General features: G+C 51.9%; 1 protein-coding gene and 1 pseudogene across 2 annotated transcripts; one reads left to right on the forward strand and one right to left on the reverse strand.

The window, feature by feature from the left end:
• The first annotated feature begins 1,169 nt into the window (after window positions 1-1,169).
• Window positions 1,170-24,631, forward strand: SUPT5H (SPT5 homolog, DSIF elongation factor subunit). 2 transcript variants are annotated; one of them, XM_066638411.1, is made up of 30 exons: window positions 1,170-1,255; window positions 3,481-3,581; window positions 4,390-4,546; window positions 4,690-4,752; window positions 5,647-5,658; window positions 7,796-7,865; window positions 8,576-8,644; window positions 8,763-8,828; window positions 9,030-9,060; window positions 9,189-9,257; window positions 9,920-10,171; window positions 10,315-10,404; window positions 11,059-11,129; window positions 11,444-11,549; window positions 12,189-12,282; window positions 12,527-12,663; window positions 13,452-13,607; window positions 14,142-14,288; window positions 14,880-15,026; window positions 16,751-16,876; window positions 16,990-17,074; window positions 17,757-17,861; window positions 18,210-18,312; window positions 18,621-18,748; window positions 19,380-19,485; window positions 19,610-19,768; window positions 21,034-21,202; window positions 22,484-22,687; window positions 23,205-23,300; window positions 24,128-24,631. In XM_066638411.1, exons 2-30 carry the CDS (start codon window positions 3,501-3,503, stop codon window positions 24,269-24,271), a joined length of 3,243 nt encoding a protein of 1,080 aa, XP_066494508.1. In that variant the 5' UTR covers window positions 1,170-1,255; window positions 3,481-3,500; the 3' UTR covers window positions 24,272-24,631. The 2 variants fall into 2 exon arrangements, with proteins under 2 accessions (XP_066494508.1, XP_066494509.1); XM_066638412.1 differs by lacking the exon at window positions 1,170-1,255 and adding an exon at window positions 1,928-2,020.
• On the reverse strand, window positions 23,896-24,017 carry LOC136661939 (5S ribosomal RNA; annotated as a pseudogene).
• Window positions 24,632-25,209: the final 578 nt, after the last annotated feature.

A 25,209-nucleotide genomic window follows, 5' to 3' on the forward strand; every position in this document is an offset into this window, starting at 1 on the left:
TGTTGGGAGAGCTAGAACAGATGAAAGAAAATATTTCTTTACCCAGCGTGTGATGAGTCTGTGGAACTCCTTGCCACTGGAAGTGGTGATGGCATCTCACCTAGATGTTGTTATCCCTCTCACATAACACCTGAACCAGGGAACATCCAGTAAAGCTAAGTGTTGGGAGAGCTAGGACAGAAGAAATTATTTCTTTACCCAGCTTATAGTCTGTGGAACTCCTTGCCACAGGAAGTAGTGATGGTGAACGGGGTGCTTGAGTAGGTCCTGCGTGTGAGCCGGCAGGGCTCCTCCTCCAAAGGGGGTTGGATGCATTTGTGGGGGGTCTGCAGGTGGCTGTTAGCCCTGATGGCAGCAGACGGAGCCTCCAGGCTCAGGAGCAGTCTACCCCTGAATGGCGGTTGCAGAGGGGAGGCTGGGCTGGGCTGGCCGGCCTCTGCTCTGACCCAGTTGGCAGAGTTCAGACCGTTCACTTAGCAGAGCCAGGCAGGCAGAGGAAGATGTTCCTTTCCCCAGCGCGTCATGGGTCTGCGGAACGCCCTGCCACAGGACGTGCTGAGGGCGCCTCGCCGGGGGGGGGGCCTGGGGGAGAGTCCCTCGCAGCGGGTGGGCAGCTCCTGGCTTTCGAGGCAGCTGCTCTGGTGCCGTGCGCAGGCCGTCTGTGTCCTGCGCCCCGAGGCACCCGCGGCCACTGGGAGAGTAGGAGCCTGGTCCGGGCTCTCGAGTGCGGGGAGGGCGGCGGGTCCGGGCAGGCCTCCAGCGCAGCGGCCGGGACGAGGGCCGGAGGGACCCGCGGGTGCGGCTGCCCGGCTGCGGTGGCCGCTCTGCGGAGGGGCCCTCGAGGGCGTCTTGCCGCCGACACGAGCCTGGGGCGCTTCCCAGGCGAGCCGCGGGGCTTCTGCCAGCAGGGGGCGGCGGCGCCAGAGGCTCCTCGCAGCTGCGCGACCCACCGGGGCGGCCGCGACCCAGCCCGGGAAGCGCCGCCGGGCGTCGTAGCAGGAGGGGGAGCGGCCCCGCGGGCTGCCGGGGGCGAGCCGGGCCGGGGCTCCTCCCTCAGCCGGCAGCGGGAGGGCGGGCGCCCGCGACGTCGCCCCGCGCAGCCCGATGCCGTCAGCGGGAGGCACGTGACCGCGCGCCCTGCGTCACGATCTCGCCGTGCTCTCGCGATGCTTGGCGGGAGAGCGAGCGGGTCGCGCCGCGAGTCTTCCTGGTTCCGCCCCTTTCCCGCCAGCGCCGCGGCGTCCCGGAGGAGGCGGTGAGTGCCCCGCCGACCCCTGACCTCGGCCGCGGGCCCGGCAGCGCCTCCGGGCGCCGCGCTCGGGCCCGGGCGCGCACTGTGGCGGGGAGTTCCGCAGGCCGACGTGCGTGCGTGGGGAGGCGGGCGAGGCAGAGCCTCCGCAGAGTCCCTCCAGAAGTGCCGCCCCCGGCCTGTGGGCGCCTCGCGGCGGCGGCACTTCCGAGGGACTGGCGGGACGCTCTGCCCCCCCCCGCCACACGGCCTGCCGCGCAGGGGCTGCAGCAGAGGCGCCCGTCCGCCCCTCCGGCTGGGGGCGCATCCTGCGGGTCCGCCGCTGCCCGCCGCGGCGAGGGGGCAGGTCGGGCTGGGCGAGGGCGTCTCCCCGGCCGGCGCCTGCAGACCCTCCTGCCCGGAGCTCCTCCGCGGCGCGGCTGTTGCGAGCAGTCCGAGGCGTCTGGCGCGGGTCGCGTGGCCGTCGGCGGCTTGGGTTGCAGCTGCGCTCCCTGCTCGCTCGGCTGGCGGGGCTTGCAGGGCGCGTGGCAGGCGCTGGCGAGAGCGCCAGGGCAGCTTTGCAGTCGCAGGAGTCGGGAGGGGACCGGAGCCTCCTCCTCCTCCTCCTCCTTGTTCCAGCACTGCTCGTTCTGGGCCGCTTCACAGGCCCCTTTTCCCTGCACCTGATGCTCTCGCCCGCTTCCTGCCCCCCCCCCGGGGGCAGCCGCTGCTTGTGCTCTGCCAGCAGTGCCAGTTGCAGCCTTGATTCGTCGTGATAATTCAGTTGGACAGGTGAGACTGGGCAGGTGAGGCATAGACCTCAGTAGCCTATAAGGTGCTGGTCAGAAAGACCCACTGCCCTGTCCACAGACAAACCAAGATCGTTTTACTGTTGGGGAGCTGCTTGTGTGCTCTGGAGGGGGCCAGAGGGGTGGACTTCCTAGCTGCAGAGGGCAGGTTGCTGGAGCTGAGTGCCCTGTGTAGATGAGTTCCAACCTTCCTGACCTAAAGAGTGGTTCGGTGTTGGGGTTTTAGCATGAGATTTAGCATCCCTGCACTGCTTCCTTCTGCACCTTCCCTTATGAGCTGCTTCCATCAAAGCAGGTCTGTAAATAGACGCTTGTCTGGTTTGCTGCAGGGAGTGAGAATTGCCTGCAAGCAACCAGAGGAGGAAACTTGGTTGTGGTGCTTGTTTTGAACTGCAAATGGCTGACAGCGGTCTGCAGACCAGGAAACATGTTTTTGGTCTGGCAAGTTCTGTGGACTTCTTGTTCAACAGTGACAGAGTATTTAAAGAAATATAACAGCAGCTTTTAGCTAGCTTGTTACCAGGCGAGTTCCTCTCTGCCCACGTTCACTGCTCCACGTTTTGGGAGGAGGATCTCTGTTTGGGCTCTTCTCTTTCGACATGTGCCTGTTCAAGGAGCTGACTTGGTCAGAACGTTTGATTGATTCACCTGTCGTGTCTTGGTTAAGAACTTCTAAAGTGTTAAACAGTATTACAAGAACCAGAAAAGGCACCATAACAAGAAATGTTTGATGCCAATTAGAAAATCAAATTATTGTGAAGCATGTTTTTACTTATTTATTTCTATCCCAGTTTTCTTTAAATAGCTCCAAGACACATAATTTTATTTAAAAACCTGTAACTAATTATTATCATTTTCACAATATGAGATAAGGCTTCCATAAGTATATTTACAAAGCTGCTTTTTTTCTTTACTCTTTATCCTGGAATGCCAGCATTGGGGTACAAACAATTATAAAATGAATCATCCTTATATTTTAAGGTTAGCGTGTAACCTAAGCAATGTAACAGCAGCCATGCGGTGGGGAAAGTGAACATCTATTTTTCATGGCATTTGTGACAAGGAGCAGGCTGACCCTCCAAAACCCTTGGAATGTTTGACTGTGGCAAAACAGGCTGTTCATTTACACTGTTTGAGCAATGACAGGATCACTGAGTCCTAGTCAAATGCATTCCAGTCCTGGAACATGTGCACCTTTTTTTTTTTTTTTCTTTGCATCCTGGACATTTGTGCCCTAATATATGCATAATTTATATCAGATAAGAGGCTTAGTATACGCAACCTAGGTTTTATTGCCTTTATAAATGTGCGACAGTGACTGGGGCACAATCGTGCTGGATGCAGATACCCTAGTACTTATTTGATCAATCACTTGGCCTGGTTCAGGTACTGTTGATAGTGTTGAATTGGTTTTTTTTAACCGAGGAGTTTCTCTTCCTTCAGGATAGAAGAGCATTGCCAAGATGTCTGACAGTGAGGACAGCAATTTCTCTGAGGATGAAAGCGAGCGCAGCAGCGATGCAGAGGAGGTAGAGGAGAACGAGGTGAGGCTGAGGAGAGGGGAAGATGCAGGCAGGTATGTCCTCCCTGCCCTGGAGAAGTGGACAACTTTGACCTGCCAGCTACATGAGAGATGGGGAGAGGAGGAGGAGAAACGTGCAGTGCCAGCAGTGTGCTGGACCTTTTGCATTTTGCGACAGGAGTGTGCAGTTCCTGCCTAGGCTGCCAGCGATCTGCTTAGTTGGGCAAGGCGGTGAGGATAATTTGCAAGTCAGCAAAGTACTGCATTTGCTGAAAAACAAAAGTCTGGTGGGGGGAGGGGAGGGGTGTGGAAGCTGTGATGGAGGAGAAAAAAGAACTGACAGTAGATGACGGGATCATCCTGGAGGAGTGATGCTGTATGTCAGATCTGTAACCACTAGACTTTGAATGGAAAATATAGCAATATGTGTGCTGCATGTTTAATTATGGTACAAATTGAAACTGGAGTGTGGTGGTTGTGTGTTACTTGATTTTTATCCCACCTTTTTGCCTATATGTTCTAGGGAACTTACAGCAAAAATTAATAATAACATTTAAGAAAGGAAAAGCTAACACTTTTCAATTAATATGTTAAAATGGGCTCAAGTAGGATAATAGAAACTGGATTTAAACCTACATGTTGGCGGTTCTGGTTCCCTGGTTTTAAGCACAAGAGTCCGGGGGCTCTGAAACCAGGACTTGTGCCTCCAGCGCTACTTGTTTGTTGCTGAATGTTCTGTGACCCACCACCCCCAGCCAAGGGCTCTTTCTGGGCTTCAGTTTGATCCACCTGTAAGTTGAAAGTAAAGATTCTTCCCTGACAACACGTAGGCGGAAGAAGAACGTGCCAGTGTTGTAGGCAGCGAAAGGGGAGAAGTGGAAGAAGAGGAGGAGGAAGAGGAAGATTACGATGAGGAAGAGGATGAGGAGGATGATGATCGACCTGCAAAGAAACCCAGACACGGAGGCTTCATTTTGGATGAAGCTGGTAAAAAGACTCCCTTCCCTGCTTCTCAGCTGCTGCTTCCCTTGGGTTGGGCATTCCAGAGCATGTTGAGAGACGGAATGACTCCAGGCCGAGTTGTGGCCTGCCCACACAGGACTTGCTCCCTCCCTTTCTCTTTCCACCAGATGTGGACGATGACGAAGATGAAGATCAGTGGGAGGATGGTGCGGAGGACATCCTGGAGAAAGGTAAGACTAGCCCTCCTTGTGACGGCAGAATAAATCTGGATACCTGGCCATGGTGATGGTGCTTGGTGTGTTGATCCCAGAAGGCAGGAGTATGCAGACTCTTGAGTCCCACAGAACACTTCAGCAGGGTTCCTCCTGATGATGATGATGAGGCAGGCAGTTATGACTGGTGCTGAGCTCTCAAAGGCTTGTATTCCCCTACCTCAACCTAAAGTGATCCAAGAAAACACATCATTTGAACAATTGAACGTAGTGAACATATTTTTTTTGGGAGGGGGGGAATACCACCCTCCCCAATTCCTGTTTGAAAGCCAGCTCCCTAAAGTTAGAGGATTTAAAACAGAAATAGTGGTCACGTTGTTAAGCTCTTAAATTCCCTTGTGAGAGCTACAGTTTGTTTTGCTTCTCAATTAGTAAAGAAAAGCATCCAAGTTAAAATTCCCAGGACTTCTGTGATGAATCCTGAAGCCGTGCAAGAAACCCTTTTTCCTAAGGGTTAATACATCACATCAGCTTGTAGGAAATTATAAATAGTTGTGATTTCCTGTTGCGCAAGGATCCTTTGATCTATCCTTTGAGCTGTCAAGAAGAGATATAGCAGGTGGAAGAGAGGCAGGTGGGCAGCTGCTCTTCAGGGCTGGCTGCAACCCCCCCCCCCCGTCCCAGCCATCCCCTGAGGCTGTCTCAGCCTCTGGCTGGTGCTCGCCCCCTCCGGCTCAGTGGCTTCTCTTTTGAGTTCTGTGCATCTCATTCGCTTCTCCTTGGTTTATGCCACATCTTAATTTTGTTCCTTCCGCTTTTCTGTTCCCCGTTCACCCTCACCGTGTGGTTGGTTTTGATGGCATTATTTGGCTCATACTGTCCGCCCTCCTTCCACCACCTCTTCATGAGCAGAAGAACTTGAAGGTAAGAATTGGCTTTTGTTTTTAGCCTCTTCATTTCAGCTCCTTTCCTCTTCATCTGCTGCCTCGCTTCTCTGCTTCCTTTCAGCAGGGTGGGGTTTTGTGAAAGGTGCACGCGGAGTGGGACAAGGGAGGGCAGAACAGAATACTGAGGGGGGCAAAGCCTGCTCAACAGCTTTCTTTAGCTGCTGTAGGTACTTAGAGGAATAAAAGGTAGGTGTGTCGCTCTGCCACCTGTTGCGGAGTTCTGCTGTCCACATGCAGATGTAGTGCCAAATTGTGGTTCCAGCTTGCAGGCCAAGATCCCAAACAGCTGGTTGGAGCTAGTATGCAAAATGGAGTTTGGGCTAACTCTGATGTGCTTTTGCATCCAATCTATAAACCACAGTTATGGCTGTCGCTCTGCCTCAAGTGGCAGCTGCCCTGTGTTGATGGGAGCGAACCAATGGAGCAGAGCAAGTGGAAGGCAAAGCAAGCTCCTGACAACCACAGTTTGCCTATTGTGTGTTTGGAAGCCCAAACCATGGCCTGATTCTTAGCTATGGCCTGATTCAAACCATGGCTTAGCTATGGCAAATCATGGACTCCCACAACACCTGAATTGAGCCCCTGAGTTCCCGCCCTTCAGATAGTGCATTCACTGCCAGGTAAGGGACTGCTGGCGAAGAGGACGCTGTTCTGTGCATTGAGGCGTGAAGAAGTCATCAGGTATGAGCCATCTCTTTGTCTCTGGCTCTCCTCTTACGGGAGCAGGGATCATCTCTAGCACTTGCCTAGTGCTAGTCTTACCTACAATCTCTTGGCACTCAGCAGGGCTATTTCCACCATTTAAGCCATTTCTGCCCAACGTTGCATATACGCAACAGGGACCAAATGTGTATACCTGTGGGCTGGGCAGAAAAGGGGGTGGCTGAGAGAATGTGGCTTGCACTGAATCACCTATTGAGTTTGTGCTGGGATTTTGGGGTCCAGTTTTTGGCTCTTAGTTGCTCTGCTCTGCTGACTCTCCAGCTCTTCTGATAACCTTTAGCTTCCCCTGTGCCTTCAGTCTCTCCTACACTCTGGTCTGACACTAGACCCCTTTCTCTTAAGCTCCTTCCCTTGTTCTTACGTTCATGCTCTTTGGTCTCAGTTTCCAATCTCTTCTCCATCTTCCAAATGTCCACTTAGGATAGCCACAGCTGATCTTCCACCCTTCTTGTCTCTGGATCCTGGTTCTTAGAGACACGAGTTGGGCAAAGCTGCGTCTGAGCTGTTTCCCATCCCCCCGCAGACCTGTGCAGTTCAGTGATGGCATTCGCTGTCATGGGATGTGGGGTTGGCCAGCAGCTTTGATAACTTTAAAGAGAATAAGACTAATTCATGGGGGGAGGGGGAGGCTCATCGGAGACTGTTGAGCATGATTGCGAAGTAGAACCTTCTGTGGCTGCCTACCTTGTTGCTTGGGAGGGCAGCAGTGGGGGAGAGCTCTTAACTTCATGCTCTGCCTTTGGACTTCCAGCAAGGCTTCTCTTATGTTGCAGTGTAGGATGGGGATTAGGTGATGCTCTTCCTGCACAGAAAAGCAGTGGCCTGCACAGAAAACGATTCTTGCCTGGGCACTGGGTTCACGATGTGCTAGGGGGGAGGTGCAGCTGGTGGTCTGGAGAAGAATTCCATCATGTGGTCTCCCATCTGCAGTTTGAAGTGGTTCAGCCCAGACGAGGGTTCGCTCCCTCAGCGAGAGCTAGACCGTGGGCAATTCCTCGTAAAAGAGCATCCTCCCGGGAGTGCTTTGTCAAGAAACCACTGTGGCACCCACTGCGCGGAGGCTCTGTTCACAGAAACCACATGGGAAAGGCTGGGGGCTGTCCTGTGAAAACAGCTTGAACGCAGGGCCGTGGCTTTCTCAGCAGCACTTGCAGGTCTCTCTCATTTCCTCCTCCTCCTCTCTGTTGGGAAGCACAGTGGAATTACTGGAGAGTGGTGGGCTTTCTGGAGTTGCTCTGCTTCAGCTCCAGAAGTGTTTGCAGTCCTGAAAATTGCTTCCTGTCCCTGCCACACTCATTTGTCTTCTTTACCTCCCAGCAGTCTGTTCAGTTCCTGCTCCCTTCTGCACCCCCCCCACCCTGATTGTTGCAAATGCCTGTTTTTTCTTCTAGCATCCAATATTGACAATGTGGTTCTGGATGAGGATCGCTCTGGGGCACGGAGACTGCAAAATCTGTGGAGGTAATGGGGTAAAAAAGACCAGCCACACAAGGGAGGATTGGGAAGAAAAAAGTATGCAAGGCCAAGTCTTTCTTGACTTGTGTAGGACGTTTTATTGGTTTGTTTAAATGATGTTTTTATATCAGATTTAAAAGGCCTAATTAAAATTCGCATGTCAAATTTTGACTTGTGAAGCAGTGACAAATTTAGTTAGAATGCAAAGAGTACAAACTCACAAAACTTTCATTGTAATTTCATTTCAGAGCCTCTCTAGGTAAATCCACTGAATATTTGTAGTGTGGCCACTTGAGCATTGAAAGCTCTTCACTCAGTTGTTCTTAAAACAGCCTTGCAAGGCAGTTCAGAATTGTCGCTCTATTGCAGGCTTGGGGCTCGGCTCGGGCCGTACAGTGCGTTTGCTCCTGGGGGGAGGTTTTCAGTTGTGGGCTCTTTCCACTCCTGGCTGCTCAGCTACAGCAAAACAAAATGCTTTAGAAATGGGTTATGTCAGAATGCCAGATGCAAGGGAGGGCACCAGGATGAGGTCTCTCGTTATCTGGTGTGCTCCCTGGAGCATTTGGTGGGCTGCTGTGAGATACAGGAAGCTGGACTAGATGGGCCTATGGCCTGATCCAGTGGGGCTGTTCTTATGTAAAAGCACTGTTCTGAGCTGGCTGGGATGCCACATCACTTGTCCTTCCTCTTTTCTCTGCCATCCCCTCCTTCTGCAGGGATCAACGTGAGGAGGAGCTGGGCGAATATTACATGAAGAAATATGCCAAGTCCTCAGGTGGCGAGCTGTAAGTATCCAGGCTCCGGCAGTTCACACTGACCTGCTCGAACATCATGGCAACCATCTTCACTGTGTTGTCGCCCACCTCGTGGCCCTCACTTCTCTCTCTGTGCCTCTTGTTTCAGGTATTACGGCGGCTCCGATGAGCTTTCAGACGACATCACCCAGCAGCAACTGCTGCCCGGAGTCAAGTAAGGACCTTGTGTTAAGAATGGTTGATCTACTGCCTATGCAGACAGAGGGGTCGTCTAAAACTTAGGGGTTTGCTGGGGCATGGGAGAACAGGGTGGTGAATGGGAAGGCACAGCTGAGAGGCCTCAGACCTGGCATAAGGAATGGGTAACAGTTGTCTGGACTTGACAAGCTGACTTGTTTGTTCTCCTGTCATCCAGGGATCCCAACCTCTGGACGGTGAAGTGTAAGGTAAGTCTCAGATCCCAGAATGGCTCTGGTTGCCAGAGCTCAGTGGGGTTCCCATTAATCTTTGTTAGCAAGGCTGCTTTAGCTTGGTGTTGGGAGGAGCCACTCTCTCCTTCTCTTCTTCCCCCCAGATCGGAGAGGAGCGGGCCACAGCCATTGCCTTGATGAGGAAGTTCATTGCCTACCAGTTCACCGACACGGTAAGTTGAGCAGAAGGTGGGAGAGGAAGAAGCCATCAGTGCTTCAGCTTTGCTCGGGCCCTTTGGGTATGGATGACCTGGGTTGCTGTGCTGAATCCCTAACCCTCCCCAAGTCCTTGGCCTCATTCTCGCTGATGTGTTCAGCCTATGCCTGGGCTGCTCCACTTGACGTTGGGGCTCGTGATGAAATGCTTCCTCCATACTTCCCAACCTCTTGCATGTGAAAAACTGGCATGCCAGGGAGAAGGTAAGGGAGAAATCCTTTTCTTCACTGCACTAGTTGTCATTGTGCAGGAAATGCAGAAGCAATATTATTGTTGTTTCAAGTATTTATATACCACGTTTCTCTGTTTTTGCACAGCATTCCAGGCAGTTTCACAGGCAGACAAATCTTAAACCACAATTTTTCAACTGAGTTTTTACAATATTCTGTTCATAAAACACAATAGATGCAGGCTCAAACCAAAAGTGGGGGGGGGGGAATGTTCCAAATAAAATGGTTTTTGCCTCTCTATGAGTCAGTGCCAAGGGGGGCCAGACAAGCCAACTTTCGTCCATTCAGCCCTCCTACCTTGGACGTTCCTGAGCTATTTCAGTCTGACTGATGTCTCAGATTGCATCTTGCATCACTAGCATCTCCTGCTCTTCCTCTAACCCCACAGCCACTGCAGATCAAGTCGGTAGTAGCCCCTGAGCACGTGAAGGGCTACATTTACGTGGAGGCTTACAAGCAGACCCACGTTAAGCAGGCCATCGAAGGGGTGGGCAACCTCCGCATGGGTTACTGGAACCAACAGATGGTGCCCATCAAGGAGATGACGGATGTGCTGAAGGTGGTGAAGGAGGTGACCAACTTGAAGCCCAAATCTTGGGTCCGTCTCAAGAGGGGCATCTACAAGGACGACATTGCCCAGGTGAGCTTACACCTCTGGTGGTCCTGGGATTGCCGGATAACCTAGCCTTACACGTTTTAATTCTGCTTGAAGGTGACGGTGGTGGGGTAAAAAGGGTTAACTCCTTGCTTTGGAAGCCTCCTGAAAACTGTTGTTTTGTGCAGGTGGATTACGTGGAGCCCAGCCAGAACCAGATCTCACTGAAGATGATTCCACGCATTGACTTTGACCGCATCAAAGCCCGCATGAGCCTGGTATGTAGGCCAAACCCACAGGGGCCCCTTGGTTCCAGATCACCAGATCGTCTACAGGTTTTGCCAGACGCACTGAAGATGGTGGCAGCTGGTTGCCCTAAGTCTGGCTTCTTGGTGGTCCAGTAAAGAAGAGTGTCTTCATTTTAACCCTTCAATCTGTTGATTTTCAACCTCACAGTACCCTGATCTTTTTGGTCTTTGCCTGTTCTTATGTCACTTCCGGGAGACTCTTCTGGGTTCCGCAGCCCTGTTTCTAGGGCAACTGTCTGTAGTAACAAATTGTTTGTTCCTCTTATTTGTTGTTTGTTATGAAAGACAGTTGCCCTGGAAACACAGCCACAGAACCCAGAAGAGTTTTGCAGAAATTTTTAATACTTGTGCTCCAAATTCCCGTGGCATACCTGCAGACCTTTCATGGCACACCCGTTGAAAATAGCTGCTGCAGCCTGTGAACTTGAAGCGGCTGTTTTTAGAACAGCACAGTCTATACAGACTGACATTTCACGTTCATTTGGTTCCCATATATGAAAATTCCAGCTGTTATTCCAGAGCTGGATGTGTCTCCTTCCAGATGCCCTCCAGACCAGCTTTCCCTGAGTTGTTGCAGAGGCTGGGGCTCCCAGCTTTGCTAACATCCCTTTTTTCTTCTGGCAGAAAGACTGGTTCGCAAAACGAAAGAAGTTTAAACGCCCGCCCCAACGTCTCTTTGATGCTGAAAAGATACGGTTAGTGACCATGATGGGCTGGGACCGCTGCTTAGTCGTGTTTGGCGGTTTGTAGTAGAGGCTGGTGCTGGAGGGCCAGACTGGGATGCAGAGTGATAGTGACTGGTGTTGACTGAGGAGTTGTGGCCGCAGCTTCTGCATTGGTGGGGAAACTGGGGCAGGACTGATGACATCCTCCCTGCTTGATCATCTGACTCTTGCTGCAGCCTCTGCTGGGCCGATGAGAGCCCTGCCTCCAACAGCAGCTCTTCTGGTGATCCTCCACTGGTCAAGTCAGCCGTTCAGTGTCTCTAACCCTGTGCCTCCAATTCCAGGTCTTTGGGTGGAGATGTGGCCTCTGATGGAGATTTCCTCATCTTCGAAGGGAATCGCTATAGTCGGAAAGGGTTCCTCTTCAAGAGCTTTGCTATGTCTGCCGTGGTGAGGATTGGGCCCTGTGAGATGGGGGTAGAGGGAACAGGTACTTAAAGAGAAGCCTGGAAAGGGGAGTTGAGCAAAGATGGGGAAGGGGGATCATGTAAGGTCGGGCACTAGGGTCTGCAGCCTTCCTTCCGCAGCAACTGCTTCAGCCCCATCTTCGCTGTCTTGTGGATTTCCGTTCTTTTTCTGAGGTTATTGTGGCCAAAACACAATGGTGTGCAATTAAATTTGAGTCACTCGTGTCTCAGACACCTTGAGGAGAAGCCGTAAGCTTCGGGAATTAGAAACTTGCATGCTTTTAGTTGTGGGGGTTCTTGGGGCTCACCAAGTGAACTTCATCCGTGAGTGCTTGGGTAAGGTTCTGGCTTTTTAGATTCCTGGACTCTCCAGTTCTGTTCTGCGGAGGAAAAACTGGAGCCAGACCAGCGACTGGCCTTGGTGGCTGCCCACTGAGAGGCCTCGGATTGTGCTTGTCCTGAATGACTTAACAGGGCACCACTGATGCAGCTGCAGGTTGGGGTGTGTCGCTCATGCTGTTCACCGGCACAAGAGAGTGTGAACATGTCCTCCACCATTCCAGCCCCTGTTCTCTGTTGCTTTTCTCTCTCACCTACCAGTTTGCTGTTTTCTTGCCATCAGATCACGGAAGGGGTGAAGCCCACTTTGTCTGAGCTGGAGAAATTTGAAGACCAACCAGAAGGTATCGACCTGGAGGTGGTCACAGAAAGCACAGGTAGGATTATGTCATCCTTGTTTGCTTCCATCCTTCTCGCTATCTGCATGGCACTAGCTTCTAGTAGTTGCTGTTCCCGCTCTAGAGGCCATGATGCTGATAACCTAGCATTATCCGGCCTTCCAGCTTTCAGTCCTCCTCTCCTAATGCTTGCTCTGCCCCTCCCTCCCCCACAGGAAAGCCGCCATGGCATTTGCTGTCCAGGTTATGCTGCTTCACTTCATTTCTCTTCTTTTCACCTTAGGGAAGGAACGGGAGCACAACTTCCAGCCTGGGGACAACGTGGAGGTGTGTGAAGGAGAGTTGATCAACCTACAGGGCAAGATCCTTAGTGTGGATGGCAACAAGATCACCATCCTGCCAAAGCACGAAGACCTCAAGGTATGGGCTTCTGTCCTCCTGTGGGCAAGCAAAGCTCTTGCGCAGATGAAGGCTGCACATATTTGCCGAGTGATATCAGTGCAGATTGACATGAAATAGCAGAGTGAGCCCCTGTCAACACCAGGCCTGAGCTATGGGCAAAAGCCTTCTCTTCTGTACCACATACAGCAGTGGTGAGTGCCGACTGCTTTCTTATGCCCAGCAAGGTCAGGAAACCACCCGAGTTTTGCAGATAAAACCCAGCCTTCCTTCTGCCCACCTGTGCCCGTACTGGGCTACAAGCAGGCAAGAGGAAGAATCGACCCACTGTCGTGCAGCTGGTTGCCCAGAAGCAGGTCTTGCTGTTCATGAACGATGAGATGAGCAGCTGTTTACAAAGCCAGATAGCGAAGTCCGCATCTGATGCCTGCGCCTTGTTGGGCAGAGAGTGGAGCCTGGCTGTTCCATGAATGGGGAGCTGCCTCCTCACCAGTCAGAGCAGTGGTCCGGCCACCCAGCCTGGGACTTCCCCGGGTCTTGGTAGGGCCTTCTCCAGGCCTGCTGTCTGAAATCCTCATCAACCAGAGGTGCCGGGGTTTGACCCTGGACCTTCTGCACACAAAACTTGTGTTCTGTAGCTGTGGAAACTGTACCTCCTGCTCTCCCCAGAAGGGGTAGGTGTGCCCACATACAGACGCCCCTTTTCCTCCAGCAAGGGGACTGGAGCTGGCAGCTGCACGCGGCTTGGACCATTCTCACTGGCCAGCCTGCTCTGGCATGACAGTCTCTTGCTTTGCTTCTCTCTCCAGGATATGTTGGAATTCCCGGCCCAAGAGCTGCGCAAGTACTTCAAAATGGGGGACCACGTGAAGGTGATTGCCGGGCGCTTTGAGGGCGACACGGGGCTGATCGTGCGTGTGGAGGAGAACTTCGTCATCCTCTTCTCTGACCTCACGATGCATGAGGTGAGGGATTGTGAAGCGGCGACAACCTTGTGCAGCAGCTGCAGGAGGCCTGGGAATGGGGCGTGCAGGAAGCCACGGGGGGGGGGCAGAGCAGCTAACTGCAGGCAGCTGAGGACAGACGTTCCATGCCGCTCCTCCCTGCAGTGCCTGCCCTTCGGTCTGCTCTTTGCTGGTCGGAGTCCTTGCCTAGCATATTGCGCCCTCTGCCGGTGACAGGAGGCTGGGGGTCTTGCAGGGAAGAAACGAACCTTGTGAACAAGAACCAGGTTCTGTTTTTCTGGGTTTGTTAATGTTGCTGCTGCTGCAAGAACAAGTCCAGTTCTTGCAAGATCTTGTCGTTCTTCCTTGTCAGCCGTGTGCTCTGGCTGCCCAGCTGCTCCTTCTGACAGCCAAACGGGCTTGTTAATCTGGCTGCTTTCTAATTTTCTACGTACATTTTCTCTCTCAGTTCCAAACCTACCAGTGCTTTCTCGAAGCTGCTGCCTGCCCACCCCCTTCCCTGCCTCACAGTCTTGGTCTGTGTCCCTCCTGCAGCTCAAAGTCCTGCCTCGGGACCTGCAGCTCTGCTCGGAGACGGCCTCTGGTGTGGATGTGGGTGGCCAGCATGAGTGGGGGGAGCTGGTGCAGCTGGATCCCCAGACAGTTGGAGTCATTGTTCGTCTGGAGCGAGAGACCTTCCAGGTGGGTATGCATGACCCTGTTGAAGCTGGCCGGTGAGAGATCTGGTGGCTCTGGAGTTGAGCTCCCTTGGCTGTGAGTGTACACAAGTTGTGTCAAGTGGTCCTGAGTCTGTCCCCCTACTTAAGAATCGGAGATGGTGCTTGTTCGGTTGGACCACCTCTCCTATTTGTTGCAAGAAGCCAGGCTCCGGCGTAGGCCAGGTAGCCAACTGCTGCCCACCCTGCTGTATGACCTTTTGATCATTTCTGCTTGCGTTAAAATACACAATGACAGGTTGGTGTGTTTTAATGCAAACAGAGTCCTGCAGAGAGAAGCCTTCAGAACTGACTGTAGCTCCTGCTGTTTGGAATAGCAGCTGATCTGTATTTGTGGTTTTCCTTTCTGATGGTCCAAACTTATTTTGTGCAAATGAGAAGCCTTGTTTTGAAAAGGTGGAGGTGGCCATGCCCCTTTCAGTGTCAGTCTAGCACAGTTAGGCCCTTTGTGCTTCTCCAGTCCCTTCTCTTCCAAACCAAAGAATTTGAAGGCTTGGGAGATCAGTGGGGCTCTACCCTCCTTGCTCTCGCCTCTAAGCGTCTCTTCTCCCTTCAGGTCCTCAACATGTATGGCAAAGTGGTGACAGTTCGTCACCAGGCAGTGAACCGGAAGAAGGACAACCGATTTGCAGTGGCCCTGGACTCGGAGCAGAACAACATCCACGTGAAGGACATTGTGAAAGTCATTGATGGGCCACACTCGGTAAGGGGCAGAGCAGGCTGGACTTCAAGGGCATTGAGACGGGTGTTCCTCTGGCCATAGGCTTCAGGCCTGCTGTGGGAGGCAGACTAGTAGGATCTGGTGTGTTGTGCAGTGGAGGGTGTGACACTCATTGCCCTCACTTGAGCCTGCCATAAGCTGAAATGTACATGAGCGTTCTTCTTCTTCTTCTTAGTGCAAATTGCCAGAGAACATGCCATTGCAAGTTCTCTCTGATACAACATAGCAGTGTCCTGCACGATATGGGTCAACTTACTGCATATTAGACTTTGTTGGGTTGCCACTTGTAAATAATAGTTCGTATATTTCAAGCCCTCCATTGTCTCGCCACGTTTTCTTTTGCCACCCTCGCGATCTTTTTCCTGCACCTTTTGCAAGATACGTTTGCTTCACTAGGCAATGGTTATCCATGTGTATTATGTGGCCAAACGAGCATAACCTGGATCTAAGGACTGACACTGGAGGAGGTTTCTCTTCTGATACTCCTATCTTTGTTCCTCCAGTGCTGCCACCACTCAATTTTCATTATTTTACATAAACAGCATGTTGCAAAGCTGACTGTCTTCTGTTGATGATGCTTCTTTATAGTCCAGGTCTCACAGCCGTATAGCAGGGTGGGAATGATGGTGGCTTTAGACATCCTGATTGTCATCTTTCTTGTCAGATGCTTGTTGTTCCACACTGTCTGTGTTAAGTTTGCAAAAGTGGCAGCTGCTTGGCTGATTCTTTGAGTTATTTCCACTGTGCACGATGCATCAGGTGTTACAGCACTTCCTAGACAGTTGAAACTGTCTGTTTCTGTTATGGGTTTTCCATTGATTGCCGTTTTGCCGCTTATGTTGGGTAGTTTCTTATTTGACTCTTGACTGCCATAGTTGTGGTTTTTTCCGTATATATTTTGAGCCCAAGGGGACTTGCGTCCTTAGCAGTGAGTTCTACCAGGGTTTGCAGGGTACTGACATCTTTAGCAAAGACTTCCAGATCATTGGCATACGCTAAGCTTCTGAAATGTATATCTTGTAGATTGATGCTGCCTATTATTGAGCAGGTTTATGTTGGGCGGCTGCCTCTTGGAGTGCTTGGCATCAAGTGTAAAAGCATAATGACACAACAGTTGAAGATTCAGCAACAGAACTTGCCACCACGCACAAAAACTTAAGTCATAGGCCGATGAAGTTTTCTCTGAACAGCTGTGAGATCACAGCAAGTGAGCCTCCACAGGGAGTGCATCCCAGACTGCCAAGAAGTCCTCTTCTGGGCTGCCGCTGACTTAGCCACAGAAGGTGGAGGAGTGGGAACCTGCAGCGGGGCTTCTGGGAAGAATCTCAGCAGCCAGGCTTGTTTGTGTAGGAGAAGGGAGTTTGTTTTTTAATCTTCCCTGGTCCCCAGACTCTGAGGGATTTGAGTTACAATCAGAGCCTTGAATTGGGCCGGGACGATAAACCAGAGCAGCTGTTTTCAGGTTGGCGGGATGTGCTTCACGCGGCCGGTTCCAGCTTGGTCCTTGGCTGCCGTGTTCTGTTCTGACCAAAGACTCCAGGCTGTTTTTGGTGGCAGACTCCCTCCCATGCTAAGCATTGCAGTGGCCTTTTCTGCCGTGCCAGGGGGCCCTGCATCTCCTGTTTCAGTGTTACACGCATTTTGGGACGGGGGGGTTGGCAAATTCTGACTCTCCTCGGTGACTTGGAGCGTCTCTTTCCCGGCAGGGCCGTGAGGGGGAGATCCGCCACCTCTACCGGGGCTTTGCTTTTCTGCATTGCAAGAAGCTGGTGGAGAACGGGGGCATGTTTGTGTGCAAGACTCGCCACTTGGTCCTGGCTGGAGGCTCAAAGGTAAGGGGACTTGCTTGGCTTGGTCTCGAGGGGGTGGCAGTATGGGCTTCTGGGATATGGCGTGTGAGGGCTTACTGACGAGCCCCTTTTCAATTAACTTCCCCATTCTGCAGCCCCGGGATGTCACCAACTTTACCATTGGCGGCTTTGCGCCCATGAGCCCCCGGATCAACAGTCCCATGCACCCCAGCGCGGGAGGTGAGTTCGGCTGCTGCTGCTGCTCTGCATCTCAAGAAGCTCCGCTGAGCACCTTCCCCCACATGACGAGTTGAGCTGTGGTGAATTGAGTGTAGGAACAGGCCAAAGGCACTGAAGGAGTTGGTAGTGACACGCGTGGGGTGGTGACAACAAGGAAACTGAACCTTTATGAAAAAATGGATACATGCCTGCTTCATTGCAGGAGGCAGGCTACATCTGGGACTTGTGGGTATTGTGTGTGTGACTGTCCACCCATGAGGCCCGTCCCCTCCCTTCTGCGGTGGGTAATCTCTCTTTGGCCTGTGTCCCTTCCTCAAGCCAAGACACGTGAAGCCATCCCATATGGATCAAGTGCTCCCTCTAGTGCAGTCCATAGACCTATGACCGGCAGCGACTCTCAGGCTCTTGGGCTGGGAATGACCCTTCCACTCTTGGAGATGCTGGAGAATGGGATCTGGGTCCCATGCAAAGCCACTGAGCTGTGTCTCCTCCCTGCAGAGAACAGCAATACCGTTATCTCAGGATGTTAAGGGGCCTGCCAAACAAACAATAGTGAGGGCAGTTCCCTGCAGTAGGAAAATGACTTTATCACGCTTCTTGGGGTTGCACTGACTCTGGCAGGTCTCTGGGGGAGAGCATGCTGCAGAACCGTTCCCATCTTCTGCCATCTTATCCTCCACAGGACAACGTGGCGGCTTTGGAGGGGGCGGAATGAGTCGGGGCCGTGGGCGCAGAGACAATGATCTCATTGGGCAGACGGTGCGGATTTCCCAAGGACCCTACAAAGGTAGTCGTCCTCTGCTGATGGTGTGGACAGGAGTCAGGCGTTCTAAACTCTCACTTTTCAGGCTGAGTTCAGCTCTCCTGAGTAGCATGGACTTCCTGTGGGCCCCGTTTGCCCCACTGTTGCTCAGCTGAGTTCCACCCTCCTCCTATGATCTGCTATTCAGGCTACCCAGTGAATTGTAATCAATTCCCTTTGAACCATTCTTCAGCTTGTAGTATTGATGTGCGCCAGGATTTCATTCCTGACTCTCCAGAATCTATATGGGTCCCAGATGTGGTTTCCCAAACTTCGTATTGGTTCTCTTTTTTGGGTATCGGGACCAGTGAGCTGACTTCTCATGTCTTTCAGGCTACATTGGGGTGGTCAAGGATGCCACAGAATCTACTGCACGTGTGGAGCTGCACTCCACTTGTCAGACCATCTCTGTGGATCGGCAGCGTCTCACCACAGTGTAAGAGCCAGTGGGAGGGCATGGGGAGCAGGATTAGAGAGGCACTTTAGAGGGGCTTCCAGGGCTGTGCTTGCTTTAGCTAGCTAGCCAGCGAGCCAGCTTCTTTACACCTAAATGCTTGGGGAGGGAAAAGGCAGGCTACGTGCATTTTAAAACAATGATGCGTTTCTCCAGAGGATGTCTTTAATGGACACTGTGCAGACTAACACGGGGCTTTTGCTGTTCCAGAGAGATGGGGGTTGTGGTGGTAAGGGCATACACACACCAACTGTGTTATCTAACCGGCACTTTCTTTTCTCTTTGGCCAGTGGCTCAAGGAGGCCAGGTGGCATGACCTCCACTTATGGGCGCACCCCTATGTACGGCTCTCAGACCCCCATGTATGGCTCAGGGTCTCGTACGCCCATGTATGGCTCTCAGACACCATTGCATGATGGTGAGTGTTCCACTTTCCACAGGCGTGGGAGGATGTAGTATCTGTTTTTTTGGGGGGGGGATGAGCACGTGGCTGCACTTAGCTCTGTGTGGAGGCTACTTCAGACAGACAGGTGCCTTTCAGCCAGACAGAACAGAGTTCTGGAGAAAAGGTAGGAGTTGTACCCGTTGTACCTGCACCCGTTGTCCCTTCTGAATGGGCTGGAATATTTGGGGGCTCTACATATCTGGGCAAAGCGGTTCAGTAAATTGGTCGTACCTGTCTCTGTACTCGGCTGGTGTAATTCTAGTTCAGACTGTTATGGAGGGAGAACCAAGGGTCGCACGTCCAATAAGACAGCAGTGCTAGAACCAGGCAGGCTTTTTTCTGCTGGAGGTTCTGGTATGTTGGGGCCACCGCAGAAAAGAATCTGCTTCTGTGCTTCCCATGAAAGGGGGGGAAGCAGGTCCTCTGTAGCTGATCTCTAAGATCAGGTAGGTGACGGCAGTTCTTAGGAGGCTCCACTCCCAGGCCCGTAAAGCCTTTGAAGGCCAGAAGCATCTCTACACCAAGCCAGGAAACTGACTGGGAACCAGTGCAGGCCGTAGCTCTTCGAGGGTTAGCACCGAGTTGTGTGTTCTGCATCTGCCAGGTAACCGGACTCCTCACTATGGCTCTCAAACACCTTTGCACGATGGCAGCCGGACCCCTGCACAGAGTGGGGCGTGGGACCCCAACAACCCCAACACACCCTCCAGGTTGGTGCCGCTTGGTGAACAGGGGCGGGCAGCTGCAGAATGAGAGTGGGGGCAGCAAGGGTCCCTTTGAGCCCAAAATGACGGTGTTGTGTCTTGTACACCCCTGCCCCTTCCTTCTGTGCAGAGCGGATGAAGAGTTTGACTACGGCTTTGATGACGAGCCCACTCCTTCTCCTCAAGGCTACGGGGGAACTCCCAACCCACAGACGCCAGGCTATCCCGACCCGTCTTCCCCACAGGTTAACCCACCGTATAACCCGCAGACACCTGGCACCCCAGCCATGTGAGTGCACCAAATTGGGGAGGGCTGTTGTAGCAGGGAGGCAGAACTCCTTCCCAGTTAGTTGTGTGCTCTGGGCTTTGTGGAACCAAATACAGGCACTTCTGTTGTTGCATCCCAATTTTTGAAAAGCTAACTTCCGTTGGAAATAGATGGTAGTACTGGTGTGTTTGTTCAGTTTGCATCTTGCATTTCTATAAGGAACTGAATCTAAAGCAGCTTCCGAAAACAGAAGAACAATGATAAAGCAGGCAGCTGAAACAATTAAACTTACCAATGTGCAAATCTACATTTTGAGCCTAAAAGATAGCGAGAGTGGACTAAGACTGTCCTGAAAATGGCCTATGAAGCCTTTTACGTAGGTGCGTTTTCAAAGCCCCTCATGCTGCAGGAAGAGAAGGGATCCTGGCAGATCTCCCCCGGGTGGGTATTCCAGGACTTTGTTGCTACCGCAGAAAAGGCCCTGTCCTTCTGCATGCTTTTTGAATCTCAGAAGATAGCAAAAGACAGAGCAGGGCCTCCCAAGATCGATCGTGGTGCTCAGGAGGGTTCAAATGAGGTTGATCTTCTCAGATAAAGAAATACAGTTCTCTGACATTGCGGTAGTCTTAAATGGGTATCATTGGGGCTGTAAAATATGTTTGCCCTATGACAGGCTTTTCAAACTGGGGTGTTGTGACACCCCAGCCTGTGAGCCCTGGCCTCTGCCCCCTTAAAGGGGGGGGCAGCCTGGAGGCAGCGGGGATTGCGCCGCTCAGGGGTCTGCAGGGGCTTGGGTGCTCTTACCCAAGCCTCCTGCAGCCTCACCGGAGTTCAGGGAGCCCGGTGCGACCTTTGGCAGGGCTCCCCCGCAGCAGTGAAAGTGGAGCGATTGCGCTCCAGCTTAAGCAGAGGCGGGGCGAGATCGCTCCGCTTTTACTTTCACTGCTGCAGGGGAGCCCTGCCAAAGGTCGCACTGGGCTCCCTGCACCCCGGGGAAGGCTGCAGGAGGCTTGGGTAAGTGTACCCAAGCCCCTGCAGACCCCTGAGTCTGGGGATCGCACTGCTGCCTTCCACCTGCTCCTGCTGCCTCCCGCCCCCGCAAGCACTTACAGTGGCTCAAACTCTCCATGAGAGTTTGAAAACCACTGCCCTATGAGATCAGAGTTTTGCATCACTGCTCATACTACCCCATAATGTGATTTGATGAAAGTGAGGAGGAGGGCTTCTCAATCCACCGAGACCTCCTCTCTGTGCTTGCTCTTGACCAGACCTCTTCCTTGTTGCAGGTATAACACAGATCAGTTTTCTCCGTATGCAGTACCATCGCCTCAGGGCTCCTACCAGCCAAGTCCCAGTCCTCAGAGTTTCCATCAAGTGGCACCCAGTCCTGTAGGCTACCAGAATACCCACTCGCCAGCCAGCTACCACCCAACGCCATCACCCATGGCTTACCAGGTAATGTTATGATGCAGTCTAAAAATAAAACAAGCTCTCATCAGGCTACTCCTCCTTTGGTCCTCCCCCCAGCCCAGAACCGTCTGCTTCTTCACTCTCAGGACCTCAGACAGGCAGTTTCCTTCCTCTTCTGCCAGATCCTTTCAGCTGGGGACTGAGCCTGGGACCCTTGGCCTGCAGATTTTGTGCTCTGCCCCTGAGCATGGCCCCTCCCAAAATATTTGTTCAGCATCCTGCCCTTAAAAGCTTAAACATGGCCTTCAGAAGCCAGCTTCGACAAGCAGTGGGTCGATTCTGAGTCCCTGAAATATTCATGCTTGAGAATAGGAATGTCGGAGACTGCCTCGTGCAGGGTCCTGTCTTGGTCCAGCTCACCCAGTATCGCCAACGCAGAATCAACTGGCAGTGGCTCTCCCAGATTTCAAGCAGGAGTTTTCTATGCTCTGTTTGAAGAGACGCTGCCTGAGCTCACACCTGTGGCTGATGCAGAGGTCTAACTGGGAGAGACTCAAAACTAAGATTTTGGTTGGCCTGGGACCATACATGGAGAAACATGCAGCTTCCAGGAAAAGCTGAAGTTAGACATTTGCAACCTTCTGGTGTTGTGAGTTGCCTGACCCCACCTGCCTCAGCAGCTCAGTGGTGATCTGTGACTCGATCAGGAAATGTCAAGAATGTACACACCACTGCTGGGGAGGGACCTGCACCTGGCAGCAGATCACAGTGGTTTAGCTTTGAGTTTTCTGCAAGTATGGCCATGATGTCCAGATTGGGAGGAAGAAGTCTTCTTAGTTCTTGAATGCTGGAGATCGTTGGCTCACCAGGGTTCCTGCAGTGCATACAGAATGCCTCACTTCAGTCAGGAGGCTGCTGGTGACCCAGTACAGGGCCAGCCTTGCCACAATCCACCCCAAAGCATGAGGTGGCATGTTCTGGAGCAGCAGTTTTCAGCCACTGTGCCACGGCACATTGGTGTGCCGTGAATGGTCTGCAGCTGTGCCACAGAATTTTGGGAGAGGTCATCTCTTAGTAGAGCCATTGGGGGATGTGAGCCTCCTCCCCAGTTCAGTATTCCTTGTCAAAAAAACAGATGGTGTGCATTGACAATTTTAGCGCCTTGTCAATGTGCCATGAGATGAAAAAGGTTGAAAATCACTGTTCTGGAGGATATTAAAGGATGGTTTTTTAAAATGGTGGGCATGTTTGCTTTTTGCTGTAGGCAAAGTGTCTTGAACCAGTTCTGACATGTATATTAACTTTAAAAAAAATCTCTTGCTTCAGGCCAGTCCCAGCCCTAGCCCAGTGGGCTACAGTCCCATGACTCCAGGAGCTCCCTCTCCAGGAGGGTACAACCCACACACCCCTGGCTCTGGGATTGAGCAGAGTTCCAGTGATTGGGTCACCACTGACATCCAGGTGAAGGTTCGCGACACTTACTTGGACAGCCAGGTCATCGGGCAGACAGGAGTCATCCGCAGCGTGACTGTAAGTGGATGGAGGTCTGTGCTACTTGGCACAGACTGACTGGGAAAAAGGGAATTTGGGGAGTGGGCACTGGCTTGAAAAGAGCTGGGAAGACTTCTCAATAAATTTCCCTTATTGGATTGGTGAGTTCTAATCGTATTTGTCCTGCAAGAGGGCCAGCCCGGGCAGAGGCATTAGTTGAGGACATCCTTGCCAAATTGGGGGGTGTCACCTGAGAAGCCGCCCCCCAGTCCCAACTTGTCACTTTTTCAATCCTATTCATCGCTTGTTAGGTCTGTAGCTTTTTTTTTTTACAGTTCATGTATTTTTGTGAAAATTTTTCACATATCTTTGTGAAGATTAGTAGGAGACAGCGACTTGCTCAAGGCCACCAAGAGAGTAGGGGAAAGGATCTCTTTACCTGCCTCCATAGCCATTTAGGCTTTGCTGGTGGGCTGATTTTGAAACCCCAGCGCCTGCAACTGATCACTTGGATTTGTTTTTTCTCTCTCCCTTTTCCCCTATCCACCTGTGTCAGGGAGGAATGTGCTCAGTTTATCTCAAGGACAGTGAGAAGGTGGTCAGCATTTCCAGCGAGCACCTGGAACCTGTCACACCAACCAAGAACAACAAGGTACACTGGAGAAACTAGTAAAAGGCCGCTTTTGTCTTGCTGCCCTGTGCCAAAAAGTTTTCTTTTAAAAAAAAAAAAGTGGAAAAACCATTGTGTAGTGTTGAGTATATAACCTGGGAACTGGACAGGACTGACACCAATGACAGGAGCACCTTTCTATTCATCCTTGCCCTGATCAGTCCCAACCTCGTTCTTGTAGTAGTAGTAGTAGTAGCAGCAGCAGCAGCGACCTGATTTGCAGGAGTGTGTTCCTGCTGAGGTGCTGGAAGGTGCCTTGCCATCTCACCTTGTCCTCTGAAGTAGCCAGCTGTTCAAGGTCATCCACAAGTAAGGTACCCTTTGCAACTTTCCAATACAAGTGTCTCTTTAAGGACTTGAGAGTTGGTGGGTGGCGATATAACATCAAAGCACCTACTGAGCCTCCTCTGTTGAGCCATTGATTTAGATTTCCTTCCAGATCCATTAGACACCTAAGCATCTCAAGGTTATGCCTCACAGGCACACTGTATAGCTTGCTTGTTTTTCTGGTGCTGATGGACTGAACATCAGCCTGATGGTTGGTTGGCAACCTTCAGTCTCAAAAGACTATGGTATAAGCCTACAGCACCCGGTATTCCCAGGTGGTCTCCCACCCAAGTACTAACCAGGCCTGACCCTGCTTAGCTTCTGAGATCAGACGAGATCAGGCATGTGCAGGGTAACAGTGATACCCTTGCCTGATAGTCGTAGCTCCCAGTTTCCCTTGTCTCTTGTTGTATATCAGTGCCATTGGGCACAGTGTGAGCTTCCAGGCCTGGGCCTAATCCTAATCAATTTGGATCTTGCAGGTCAAGGTCATTCTTGGAGAGGACCGGGAGGCCACTGGTGTCCTGTTGAGCATTGATGGAGAGGACGGCATTGTTCGCATGGACTTGGAGGAGCAGCTCAAGATCCTCAATCTGCGTTTCCTTGGAAAACTACTAGAGACCTAGAAGGATAGAGAACATGGTTTTTGTTGCTCTTGTGGTTTTGTGCGAGTGTTTCTAAACACATCACCTACAGCCTAGTACATGTCCTTGTACATATTTGCTTCAGAGGAAAGTTATTTTTTGTTTTTCAGTCGCTTATTTCCCTAGCCTAGCGGATTTTGGGGGGTTTGGAATCTTGCAAATCTTGAGGCAATCTTGCAATTCTGCATTGTAAGCAAAGTGACTTCAGCAGACGAGATGCAGCGGATGGAGGGCTGCATCATTCCCTTCTCTCTTGTAGCTCTTTATTGACCTCCATGGACACAGAACCATCCAGTTGTGTGTAGCTTGTTTTAATAAAACATGTTTCCAGGCACCCCAGTATATTCATGTTGTGTTTGCCTTGGGCCCAGGAAATTGCCACATGTCTTTCCAACAATGCCTTTGAATGCTTTGTGCTCCACTGAAGAGATGTAATATAAACCATTGTCCTGTTCTTTTTAATCTATCCTGGAATGAAATGCTGTTCCTTTTGCAGTTTTTTGGGGGTTGGAATGGAAATATATTTGAGGAATGGCAAAGCTCCTTACAGCATTTGAGCCTTGAATATTCTGCTTTGCCTCTGTGTTGTGAACATGACAGACACGAGTTCAGTTCTGCTGGTCTTTGACTGTCTGTGCACGTGGCACGGCTTTTTACTAAGTCAGACTCTGGGTCCACCGATGCTGCTGGCAGCAACTCTCCAGAGTTTGCCTGATCATTAGTATCAGGCAATTGTAAAAAAATTACCCTAAAAACCCACCTATTTTAAGTACCTCCCCAGGTAAGGACTTTTACTATTTTAAGGGCTCCCCAGGACCGGCCTGTGGCCTCCCAGCCGAGACTGAAGACAGTGGCATCTGCTTGTGAGGGGACGGAACTGCCCCTGCGGCCCTTCTCCCTGCCTGCGCAGTGCGCGCTGG

Source organism: Tiliqua scincoides, chromosome 10 (genome assembly GCF_035046505.1).
Source record: "Tiliqua scincoides isolate rTilSci1 chromosome 10, rTilSci1.hap2, whole genome shotgun sequence".
In the NCBI taxonomy this organism is placed as follows: Eukaryota; Metazoa; Chordata; class Lepidosauria; order Squamata; family Scincidae; genus Tiliqua; species Tiliqua scincoides.

Coding starts and splice junctions, on each gene's coding strand:
- SUPT5H (XM_066638411.1), top strand. CDS start 3,501: ATGTCTGACAGTGAGGACAGCAATTTCTCTGAGGATGAAAGCGAGCGC. Junction 10,172..10,314: donor ACAAGGACGACATTGCCCAG/GTGAGCTTACAC, acceptor TGTTTTGTGCAG/GTGGATTACGTGGAGCCCAG. Junction 17,862..18,209: donor TTCCCAAGGACCCTACAAAG/GTAGTCGTCCTC, acceptor CATGTCTTTCAG/GCTACATTGGGGTGGTCAAG.